This window comes from Monodon monoceros, unplaced genomic scaffold (assembly GCF_005190385.1).
Source record: "Monodon monoceros isolate NGI ecotype Baffin Bay Population unplaced genomic scaffold, NGI_Narwhal_1 Super_Scaffold_9, whole genome shotgun sequence".
Lineage (NCBI taxonomy): Eukaryota > Metazoa > Chordata > Mammalia > Artiodactyla > Monodontidae > Monodon > Monodon monoceros.
This window is the reverse complement of record NW_021703786.1, coordinates 54,587,084-54,600,171: the sequence shown is the minus strand read 5'-3', so window position 1 is coordinate 54,600,171 and position 13,088 is coordinate 54,587,084. Positions and strand designations below refer to the sequence as shown.

Genomic DNA, 13,088 nt, shown 5'->3' with positions numbered 1-13,088 from the left:
TGCTTTTCTCCTATTAATTTATCAGTTTAATTTTCAGACTCAGCCAGAGACCCTAGGAGGCTCAAGGGAAACTTTTTTCTCCCCTACACATTTCACCAAAATTATTTTACCTTTCGTTTAGAGAAGTTCTGGAAATAGAAAGGTCCTTCCCATGGTGCGGGGGTAGTGATGGTGGTTTGAGGAGAACCTAAGACATCCTTAAAAGAAAGGAAATGGCCTTAATGTTCCAAAAGATCAGGGAGGAGTGCGGGGAAGTGAGAAAACAGAGCTGATGCATGTGAAGAAATAACTCCCCACATCTTAGAGCAGATTGAATTTACATTTTACTTAAAAAAAAGGGGAGGAGTACATACACAGGGAGGAAAATGGGACGGGAACAACAATGATCTGAAATGGATTTCTACAGTTTCCCCTACAATGGTAGATTTTGTCTGTTGGGCAGTATTTCTCCTGCTGGCGTACAACTGCTTACAATATTAACGAGGTTGTAGACAAGGGAACTGCCAAAGTTTGGGCCTGAATGGAAAAGAGAGGAAGTTATCATACACAATGTAAGTTTACAATACACAGCATTTTCTTTAAATGATGTAACGCAGTCGCAGGAAGAAGTTAACAGTACTAACACGAGAATAATCAAATTTTTGTTTGTTATCCATGTACAGCAACTAACTGCTTTACAAAAAAGCAAAATAATACAATATATCATCACAGGTATTTACAGTGTAGTAAATATACTTTTCTGTCAAATTTTACACAAACTATTTACAGGTGAATATACTGCATTAAAAAAAACTGTGTGGCTGACACTAGGAGTGAATTTTTGTATAAGTCCATTGCATAACATTGAATAAGACATGCCTCATTATGCCTGGGTTGGGGGTGGGATGTAAAAACAAAACCAAAAAAACCAGAAAAGCCAAAAGAAAACTGAAAACCCCTAAAACCCACTGAGCAGGGAGGGTTGCCGGCTTACATTCTGTCTCCCCCAGGACATCCGTTCATGGCGGTGGCAGCTGGCTGTTCTCTGTGGTGCCCTCAGCCCTGGCCCAGGACCTGCACAGAGCCGGCACCCAGTTAACGGACAGGTGCTGAGTGGATGCAGGACAGAGCACTTGCCACTTCCCCCCAAAGCTAGTGAACTGGGTCTCGGTGCTGGCAAACAAGGGCACACCCCTGGGACAGGGCAGTGATAAAACAGGGAGATCATGCATGCCAAAAAACACGGTGAGTTAATGTTTTCCTTTTTAAAAAGTCGGGAAACACCCACAAACCCCAAACAAATTACTTTATAGAACTTACATCCAATTATGCAAAATAGGCAACCTACTATGAACGTCAGAATTTCTTGTGCAGGTTATAAGTATGAGGCCTAAAAAACAGTTTCATTTCTCAGAGGAAGCATACTGGTGAGAGATTTATCTCATGTGCATTTCAGTTTCTTGGAAAGCTGGATTTTCCTCAAAAGGCAGAAGTTCTTCAAACAAGGTAAATCTTAAACCTTAATAAGTTTTCAAATTCCCAGGATATACTGGTAAAAAGTATTTTTGCAATTCAAAGGCGGCTCAATTTTGATTTGTGCAATGCAGATCATTAATTTCATGAGGTACTTCAAGTGAATTCATCCATTCATTACACTAGAGGGAAATAACGAATAAATTTAAGACATAGCATACCTTGGAAAACTTGTTTATGGAAAGATCAATATTTTTAACGGTAAACCTTTGGAAGTTCCTCTATTTTGACAGGAGAAGCAAAATAGCATAACACTACCCACTGTCATTGCACCAAACCAACAACAAAGAGGGAAAAACATGGAACCAAAATGATTAAAGGCTCGCATCTGCCTTTTATTCCAGGAGCCAGGAAGTTGTGATGCCCATCCCAGAAGCTCTGGGGTGTGGGGGAACGTGGACCTTACCAGCAGCTTGGCATCCTTGGCACCGGGCTGTTAATGATCTGTTTCTAAACTCAGCTCTAGTCTTAATTCCTTATCGTCTCAGTTGCTCTGTTATTATAAACATTCTATTCTAATGAAGCGTCTACAATAGTTAAAAACAAAAGTTTAGTTAATTGCACCTGTCTTCAATATTTTCCAACAATTCAGTGTCAAAATAACTATTAACACTAAAGTTTTTTTCATTTTGGCTAACGGTTCTTACTTTTCCCAGGACTGTAAACAAATTAAAAAAATTAAATTCTTGTTATTTCTGAATATCAAAAGCAATTTTATTTACATTAACATATTACATTGTTACTGTGTGGATAAATGTGAAATGTGTTATATTATTAAAATCAGAACATTTAAATGTACCATTGATTTAGCTGTGGAATTTAATTTACTGAAATCCACTCATGAAATAGCACTTCAGGAAACTCCCCCTCCCCTAGGTTTCTTCTTCTCTCCCAAAGCCATTACACCTTAACATATAAAGGGAACCCAGGAATAGGGGGATAATATCTTCTTGTAATAAATATGGTTTAGTCCTAAATTGGAACATCCAGATACTAATATATTCACTGAAGTCAAATTATTTTGCACACTGCAGGTACCACAAAGAAATTGGATCTGCATTACTATGGAAATTCCAATGCCATGATAATCCATACCATTCAGTATAGCAGCAACTCTTAAGGTCCCCTATTGTCATAATAATGCAGGTTGACCAGTCTTTTCACAGTGATTAAATGCAATTCTATCATATAGAGCCCAAATGTTTTTGCTAAAGAGATTCCTGACTTTTTTGGAGGGGAGAGGAAAGATTACAAGACATTTAAAATACATCTCATCAAAAAATTTTTGATAATATACACCACACTCTATGTTTCTGGGAAAATTATTAAACAAGATAAAAGCATCGTCTACTCTAATAGTCACGTACCATTCCATTTTGTATGGAGCTAATGCAACCATCTACGGAAATTACCTCCTAGGAACAATTTGCAACACTCTGTTCACTGATTACCCTGCTCGGAATTATTTAGGAAAGAAGAAGAGGAGGGGAAAAATGTATAATTACTATACTTAGTATAGTTTTGGCTTACAAAAACAAAAAACGACTTTTAGCATAGTTAAAGATTAAAAGATAATCAACTGGAGAAAAATATAAACTAGTTTGGATGACTGAGTTTGGATAAGGCCTCAGAACTCATCTCTTTAATTCAGTAATGTTAAGATACATGTGGTTACGCTTATTTTCCTGTAATTATTGCTAATACTCAAGTGTTAGTACTTCTTAAGAACCCACTACAAAATACTAAATCCCTCCTCCCCCACCCCCCAAAGTACCTCGCCTGTGGCTTTATGGTATGAAGTCACTGAGGCTTGACCTCTATGGTTCTTCAGTTTTGTAAGGTAAAAAAAAGTCCACAGCTAAAAGTCAGATTAAACATACTGGGGTTATATTATTATTTCTCCCATTAACTTCTATCTTGAAAAGTGTGTAAATAAGACTAACACTTTACTTTGTATGTTGAAGAAGGGGAAAACATAGAAGGCAGAGCTCTGTGCAAATGGCTTTCATAGCTGGCCAGTAGTAGCAGTATTCAAGAAATCATCCTCTCTCACAATTGGGATGTTCTCAGTTCAAGTGTCCTGACCTCCCACTTTCTTTGCAGTTGTTCTGAACACTTGCTTAAACCAGACAAACCAAAAGTAGAAGAAAAAAAGTTAAAGAAAAAAGCAGCATTAAATTTAGGCAACGCTTCCAAGAGTTGATCATCTGGCAACATGGCAGACTGGATGGGCTCATTATAAAACATGAAGTGCAGCATCACAGCACGGTGGTGAGGGGTCACTAGTGAAGAGCCCGTATAAGTTAAGTCTGTTTGAAAACGGAAAGAAAGAAAGCTTCACACGATCTTCTTAATGCTATTACGTTTGAAACTGCCAGCGCTTCTTTGCTTCTGCACCTGGCTTGCGGATCCATGACGAGTTCGCCCACTGTTACAGTGCCCAGTGGTAGGGGAGAGTTCAACATTCTCCTTGTCGATTCCTGGAGAGAAACAGAGCAGCCAGTTACCCCCTCTCCTGTGGTGTTGAGCTCCAGGACTGAATCTCACGATTTGTATACGAGATACAAGCTGGTGTATTGTTTTTGCATTCATTTTAATAGTCAGTTGCTAGAGTGTTTACAAAGATCTTGTCACACAGAAAACCTCACAATTTGTTAAGCAAAATTTGCTATCATGGCAGAAAAATATCATAAGGAAAAAAACAAAACAAAACAGAGAAGTTGCAAGGAAAAGCTAGAGGCAGGCAGGATTGAGCTGAATGAAAGGCTAGCAGCCACCAAAGACTAGCACGCCTTCCTCCAAATCAAAACAGAAGCTTCCAGCAGAGGTCAGCTTCTAGCCACGTAGCCTTACTGGTGTTTTATACACAGAATACATTCTGCAGTTGCAGAAGGTACAGAAATTCATCATTTCAAAGAAAGGCAGATGCTTTTTATTTTTTAAATCATAGTGCCTACCCCAAAGGAACTCAAATATTTACTGAGAAAATAATATATCAAAAAGGTCATACTGTAGAATTTCTGCTTTGATCTTCTTTTTAACTCTGGCAAGTCATTTTTTGTTCTGTACCGTAAACAGATGCCATTTATTTCTCTCATGGAGGAGATTAAACCCCCCCAAACTGGGCCCTACAATGTATTTTTATAAATCATCTAATTAGTAACTTCATAAAAGTAACTAGAAGCAAAAACAAGCTATTTTTTACTCATCAGATTAGTAAAGTTTACAAATTCGACAGGTAACAGAATAGTGGTTACCTCTGGGGAAGAAGTGACTGGAAGGGGGCATGAGGATGGTTTCTTGGGGTGCTGGCGATGTTGTTTCTTGATCTGGATTTTTAAGTATGTTTACTTCTTAAAAGTTCATTAGGTTGTAAATTTATAATCTGTGTGCTTTTCTGCCATACCTGAATAAAATTTACTAAAATAATTAGACCGATTATACCCACCTTTGACATAACTACTGGTAGGAAAGCAAAAAGTATTTTAGCAATTTGTATCAAAATGTAAAGTACTGATTGATATTTACAGATACAGAAAAATGACCATAATTTTGGATTAGGGGGAAAAAAATCCACATACAGGGGAAAATAAACAAACAAAAAAGGCTGGGAAAACATTTGCCAAAAAATGTTATCTCTGGATGGTGTGATTTCAGGTAATTTTTACTGTATTCTTTTTTTTTTTTTGGCTGAGCCACACGGCTTGCAGAACATTAGTTCCCTGAACCCATGCCCCTTGCAACGGAAGCGTGGAGTCCTAACCACTGGACCACCAGGGAATTCCCTGCTTTATTCTTATCTGTACCATCTGAATTTTAAAATAAATAGTAAATTTGACAATGGAAAAATTTCTATTTTTGGACAAAAAATAGTACGTCAAGTCAAAAAGTATTTACGTTACTGAACATGTACATAGACCCACACATCTATTTGTTTGTTGGTTCTTGAACAGGAAATGGATCTGTGATGACCTCCTTCGAGGAGCCACACATCTTTGTTTGGATTCAGCCTTGAATTCAACTCAAGAGTATGAGGCATCTACAGGCACATGGTCTGGTTTACACAGGCTCCACAGAGGTTTGCTGTCTTGAGCTTATCAAAGGAACACTGGCATATGACAAAGTGCACTGGGCTGGGAGTGTGAGTGCATCATTAAAAATGTCAGCAACACCTCTCCAGGAGGCAAGCATAGTGAACCCACTCTTGAATCTGTTCCAATCTAATCCTACGGGTAGAAAGATAAACGGAAGAAAGTACACTGTGATGTTCAAAGAACTTTTCTCTGGGAAGCAGAATTCTGGATGATTTTTATTCTCTTCTGCATATTTATTTGCATCTTCTCCAGAGCTATTTAGAAAAGAAATAACAAAATTGAAAGGAGACTGCTCATCATCCCTTGAATGCGCCTTGAACTCTGTAATGTGTATTTGTGTAGCTCTTTCAATTGCTTTACCAATCTCTACAAGATAAAATGCAACCCGTATTTTTTCTCTCTTTTTTTTTTTTTTTTTTTGCGGTACACGGGCCTCTCACTGCCGTGGCCTCTCCTGTTGCGGAGTACAGGCTCCGGACGCGCAGGCCCAGCGGCCACGGCTCACGGGCCCAGCCGCTCCGCGGCATGTGGGATCTTCCCAGACCAGGGTACGAACCCGTGTCCCCTGCATCGGACTCTCAGCCAGTGCGCCACCAGGGAAGCCCCTTCTGCCTGTTTTTATATGGCATCTATATTTTGCCTATATTATCACAACTTGTGTATATGTCATATATTCTCTACTAGAATAAAAGCAACTAGAAGGGCAAAGATCGTTTATCATGCATTTTTATTTTCCTATAAGATCTAGCTGACGTCTTTTTCAACAAACATTGGTTGAACCGATGTTTCCATTTTTAAATGTGATGGCTGCAATTCAGAGCCAAAAAGCATGCAACCTCTGATCTCCAGTGGGGTGGTGCCATATTTTTATTGGAAAAGACAGTTTTTTTTAGCTTCTCCCATCTGAAGTGATCATGAACTTGTCTGAGTATTTGACTTTCCATTTCCTCAAATTTGCATGTGGCCTAAAAGTTCAAGTCCAATAGTTCCTTATCTAAGTTTATTTCCTTAATAGGAAATAAGATTCGGGCAAAACTAGAACTTTAAAGATAAGGGTTTGAAACAACCAGGGGACGGTCACCAGGAGGGACACAGTATTGATGACCACTGGAGGGCCAGTGGCCCTCTGCCAGCAATCTGCCACTCCGGGGCTCTTTCTTGTGTGACCACCTTTGGTGCAGCCTTGCCACTGCTGGACTATGGCTCATTCTGGGGGTGGGGGGGCAGAGCAGTCATCACACTGCAAGGTGGCAAAGCTACTATCTGAGGACAAGGGCCTGTTCAGTTTAATTCTTAAGAATTAAAATTATATAAATTATAATCAGAGTAAGTCACTAGGGTGAAGGTTTTTCTTCAAAGACATACTAAGAATATTCCATTTCCTGTTTTGTTAAGCAAGTAACCAGGACTGTCACTGATAACCCAAAGCTTCAATGCTATGTGAGAGGCTGATGTCCCACTTTTACTCAATTTTCATCTCAATTCATTACCTGTTTTTGTGTATATGTTTTCTTCCTACTTAGTGACCCAACCCTACAAGTCACACACAGGTAAATGTGGCATGATGGTGATTCCTAAGTTCAACTTCACAGCAAAGGTGTTTTATTTAAGGATCTAAGGAGAAGCTGACATAAAAATCTTGGAGGTTTTTTAAAAAAGCATTATATTTATACCAAGAAATAGCACCTTGAAAAAAGCCAGGTTAGTATGAAACAGAATGATACCAGTATCCTGGTTTCTAAGCATAATTCTCACTTTTGAGAATTTTGGCAGCATTCTTCTTTTTAACCCTCTGAAAATAAATCTAGAAACCTTTTTAGAATGTAGTGAAGGGTTTGGTCTCAACATTCTATAGGAAAAACTCTCAGATTATCAGCCTGACTGCCCAATTGGAGACAGATCCATCTTGCTTTGGTACATATACTATATTTTAAATTGGTGAGCAGACCTTGGTGCTGCACTCCTGCTCATCAAGGCCGCTTGGAGGCTTTGCATCCTGGTCTCTCTTATGCCCCTAAGCACTGGCTTTCCCTTCTGACTCTCAGTGGGCACAAAAGCAGAAATCCATGAGGTGACAGAAATCCAAAGGCCACCACCCAAGCGAAATAAAGGTAAAAACCTCTGTGGTCCTGACTTGCTAGTTTAAGTTCCTTTAGATATGCTGTGGTTAAGCATGCAGCCAGTTACAAACAACATGCAGGGCAGAAGCAGCTGAAGGTTCTCTACAGCAGTGTATGAATAAGCACTGTGCTTCAGTGAACTGTGGTGGTTCCAGATAAAGATAAAATCCTAAATAAAAGGTGTTACTGGCCAAAATTCAGTGAATTAAGAGGGAAAAAAATTATTAGATTACACTATAGTTAAATAACATATATAAATAACTTACATATCTGTTATATGTCTATCTCCTCTGCTCAAACATGAGTTCCTTGAAGGCAGGTATCAGGGTTTATTTTGACAACTAGGGATATAGTTCCAGGCTGACAAATAATTTTTAAAAAGTCACCTATTTTTTCAAACACCAAAATGATTTCTCAAACTGGAACCTAATATTTTCATGAAACAATAAAAGGATCGAATCCCTTTTAGCTCTTGAGAAGCTGAGGAAAAATGGGTTAGGTGATTTGTGAGAAGTTATTCAACAAAAATGAAACATATAATAATCCAAACCTCCCACCACCTGCACAAGGCGACAGTAAGTTCCCTGAATCTGCATTGCTTAGTTTATCACATATATCATATGGCAAACCTGTCGGAAAACTCTGATTGCATCTATGAGAAGGCAAAGCTGTCAGAAGGCTCATTTGTTACACATACAGTGAGGCACATCAGAAGACCCAGGTTCCAGTCTGTTTGGATCAGAACTCTTATTTGATTTCAGTTCTTAATCTGGCAATTAAAAATAACAGTAGACGTGCCTATTTCAAAGGATTGTTAGAAGAATCAGATAGGCTAGGTGAAGACTTTTTGCACACAGATAATTACAGCATAAATTAAGATGTTCCTAATACCTGAAAAAAAAAAAAAGACCAAGTGAAGTACTGAAAGGAATTGTAGAACAAACGCAAAGGACTCAAATTTTATACTAGAATTTGTAAAATTACTGACGCTAATGTAAATAAGCAAGAAATATGTCTTCTTAGAAGGAAAGATAACTATAGCTTGTTCTTATGCTATAGTAATACATTGATGGGAATGTGTTAAATATATATTTAGAAAATTCATATTTTGAGCTAGATATACAAAAGAGTAACTATAAGAATTTAAAAAATATTTGTAATGGTCTTTCATCAATTGCTAACACCTCTTTTTCTATACAGGTCTCATCTTTCTGTATACTAATCACCGAAAAGTAAAAGAAAGAAAAGGCATCTTTTACAAATTAGACATAAGTGTATCACATTTTTTTCTTCTTAGTCCTTTGAGCTAAGGACCACATTCCTTTCTCTTTTTTTTTTTTTTTTTTGCGGTACGCAGGCCTCTCACTGCTGTGGCCTCTCCCGTTGCGGAGCACAGGCTCCGGACACGCAGGCTCAGCGGCCATGGCTCACGGGCCCAGCCGCTCCGCGGCATGTGGGATCTTCCCAGACCGGGGCACGAACCCGTGTCCCCGGCATTGGCAGGCGGACTCTCAACCACTGCGCCACCAGGGAAGCCCCATATTCCTTTCTTTTGAACACGGGTGACAAGAGTGGACAGCCAGCTTTAATTTCTACAGAAATGCTGGGGTTGGCTTTGTATTTATATTTGGGGAAAATAACTACTTCCTAAGCTAAAAACTCTTCCCCAAACCACATACCCTCCTTTCTCTATTAACTCTCCCTGGAGTTTCTTGTTAACCTGCCTGTGTTAGTCCAGGGCTGGGACTGCATCGTCAGTGTTCAGGGGGAGCATGAACAGCTCTTTCATCGAGACAAGTCTCAGCCCTGTGGCACCGTAAGCATCCAGACCTTACAGTAATGGCCTTACAGATTCTTTAGGTGCCTGAACCAGACTCTGCTTACAGGGACTGGTGAATGAAGTCTCATGCCATGTGCCCAGGATGAGCACAGGGTAAGCAGTATTTCGTGCAAAGATGACAAAAGTAAAGAGTACCTTGATGAGGCAACAGCTGCATGAAAACTGCTGATTTAGAGCAAGGCAGAGAAGCTTCACAGACACAGAATGGAAGAAAAAACAAAAGTGAGTGATATCTGTAAGATTTTTAAAGGCTGAAATATGATTAGATACTGGATAATTATTATTTTCCTTGGTTTTCAGGAGGATTCTTGTTTTAATTACTGAACTCTGACCATTAATTTCCCAAACGTTACAATCTCTAAATAAATGGCCGAACTTACAATTTTACAGATAGATGTGTTTTTACCACCTTTATTAGAAGTAAGAATTTTAGTGTAAATCAAGAATTACAATAAAAAATGAAATGGAAAATTAGCAGAAATTACACCAAGCAATTGCTCAGCTTAAAATTATTTTTCTCCCTTAAATACGGTGTAATAACAAAGAAAAAAGAGGGAAAACTAAATCAAGAATATACCAAATAAAGGTCTGGGATACGGTAAGCAGTTCCCCAAAACATTAAAATTGTTTTGGAGATTTTAAGTAGTCTCAAAATAGAGGCCTCTAAGTTTCTTCTAAGAGGGAGACATTTTAAACCTGGTAAACACAGCAGAAGTGTGACTAAGTCTACCCTTTGGAGAAATGGTTTTGATAAACTAACCTTTTCTGCACACAGCTGTCAGCACTACTGGGCTAGCCGATCCACCCGGCTTCCTGGGAGGGAGGTCTGCATTACAGAAGCAAAGTGACTGAATAACTGACAGGCCTGGACATAGCCCCAAAATAAAGTGAAAGAAGTGAATTTAAAATAAAGTTCAACTAAATAGGTCTTTGCTCTAAAAAATCCATACTCTAATACTAACAGTAAAATAAGGTGATCAAAGAAAAAAATGAAAGTTTTTTTTCCAAGTGAAAAGACATTTAAAATAGATCACAGGCTTATTTTTGTTAAAAAATTATAAAATATGTGACCTCACATATTTTTGAGGTCAAAGATATATTATAAAACTTTTGCCATAATTATTACTTGATTTTTCCGAACAGATGTCCCTTTGAATGATCAGAATAGTTTATAGTATAAGGTACAACATAAGTACAAAAGAGATCACGAAAGAGGGCAAAATAGTTATCTGTGTATACTTTGCCACTCTTACTGTTCTGAAATCTATTTGAGGGCAGGTCTCATGTCCTAGTAGCCCCCGCCACTCCCTTGGGTCTAACAGAGTGCCTTGCATGTAGTAAACAATGAATATCTGGGATAATTCAAGATAAAATCTGGATATCGGGTTATTTTCTTCAGAGCATTGTAGTATTAATCTCGTACCTAAAAATCAAAGAACTTGTGTACACAAAGAATTTGTTAAACAACATGACTCAGAAGGAAATAACAACTTTAGCTGAAACCGAATACTGAGATCCATAGGCAAAAACTGTCAAGTGTCTGGGGACCAGGGTCTCTCTCATCTTTAAATGTTCCAGAGTACCTAGTGTATACCTACAAAATAGGTGTCCGAATGTTTACTGAATTAAATTACAGTGTGAAAAATATCAGGAGGTCTCGGTAGAGTATAAATTAAATTTTAATACATTGGAAATGAACCGATTTAATTTCTTTCTAATGAGTATACTAAAATCCATATAATTCCATCTGGATTTTTATTTGTAGTATACTTGCTCCTTAATATCTAAAGAGGATACAGGAAGACTATTTGGAATGCATACTTGAAATGGTTATAAAGCACTCACAATATGGCTTTTAAAAAGGCTTCTTTGCTCATCCTGTAAGAGAGCCTTTTATGGCTTGGCCTTAAGCACGAGAAAGTCCCATATGTAGCATTTTTAGTAGATAGGTTTTATTTTCTAGTTCTAATCCTGGTTCTTCAATTCATGTCCAGCTCAGCTACACTGGACCTAAGAATGGATCGCAATATCAAATTTGAAATATTCTTATTTATCAGAGAGTAAATATTATGGATTCTCTTCAAGATTCTCATAGTGGCATGTGGGAAAATCTGAAGAGACAAAGTTTTATGTCCGTTTGGCTAAAAGGACCACAGTTAACACAATTTCATATGCACTGAACTCTGAGTACAGTCCATTGGCTCCACTGATACCAAGTCAATTTCTACTAGGAGTGGGGTCAGAAGACAGTCATTTATGTAATTTTATATACGGAGTTATAAAACAATCCTTCTTGTGCTAAGGGGATAGACAAGTGGGCTATGATCATCTGTCAAGAATGGATTTTCAGAGACAACTGCTTTATGTAAATGACCGCTACTTCCTCAAAAGCTGGTGACTGATGAATTATCACCGAAATTTTTACCTAAGTAAGGTTTAGTGTTTCATGGGGGAGGGCGAGGGGGTTCATGAATTTCTTATCTAGCTAATTTGACAGTAGAGAATATTGGAGACCAAAAGAAGATACAGCTTAGTGACAGATCCTGCTAAGTACCAAAGATCTAGAAAGCAAAGTCTTGCACTGACAGAGAAAGTTTGAAGCAAAGCCTTGAGCTGTGTGCAGATCAGCAACTTTTGCTTTTTGACATAAAGAAACAGAGCTTTCACCTGTTTAAAATTCAGTAGACTAGCGCAGGTTGATGTTGGGTAATTTGATGGCAAGCCACACTTATGCTCCATTTCAGGGAGTGACACAGGGCTTCTTTAAATACTTCTGCTTAAGACTTGGCTGACGGAAGTGGAGACAGGGAAATATTCTGGTTTCTATACAACCAAATAGCGAAGCCGAAATGCTGGAGTGAGTTATGAATCTGGATTAGATTCATCACTTCTTTTAGCCCTTTGATATCAGCAAACTCAGATCCACAAAGAATTGAGGAGATAGGGATGTAAGATTACAAGGAGCTAAAGATATAAAACAGCATACCTAGTTACAAAGTATTAACTCTTGTAAGAGGTATTCCCTAAGAGCAAATGACAAAAACACAATAATTAGGTAAACAAATAAATCAGGATCCTTTCCTGGAGATGAGCCCACAGTTTAGAGATACAAATGGGTTTCATCGAAGAGTAAAGTTACTAATGAAAAGGTAAACTCTTTCTCTAGTAACATGTAGTAAAATAATCTGGTGAACCAAAGGACATACAATTTAGAGACAGAAAAACACCGTTATTCTACTTAATTAATTGTACTCTTTTAAAGCTTCAGTTTCTTTTGAGAACAGTCAGAGGTTTCCAGGGTGTTATAATCTATTCAAGCAGCCATCTTTGGAGAACTACTGGAGGTGACACAGTAGGTTTAAAACTGTAACCAAAACCACGTACGCTGTTCTTTGATTTCTCTAAACAATTCTAAATAAGAGGTTACAGAGTAGGACTACTTTTCTAAGCAAATGATATGGCTAATGTCCAATCAACACAGGACATGAACAGTTAATCAACTAGCAGAAGAACTTGTACTGG

General features: G+C 38.2%; 1 protein-coding gene across 6 annotated transcripts in view; it reads right to left on the bottom strand.

Moving 5' to 3' along the window:
- Positions 1 to 313: 313 nt before the first annotated feature.
- NF1 (neurofibromin 1) overlaps positions 314 to 13,088 on the bottom strand; it is a 245,995-nt gene continuing 233,220 nt past the window's right edge. For 3 of the 6 annotated variants that reach the window (XM_029213372.1, XM_029213373.1, XM_029213371.1), the window contains one exon: positions 314 to 3,992. In XM_029213372.1, coding sequence (XP_029069205.1) covers positions 3,850 to 3,992 — 143 coding nt within the window. In that variant the 3' untranslated portion in view covers positions 314 to 3,849. Of the gene's footprint in view, positions 3,993 to 10,326; positions 10,393 to 13,088 lie in introns of all 6 variants that reach the window. The other 3 variants (XM_029213370.1, XM_029213374.1, XR_003792109.1) reach the window with 2 other exon arrangements.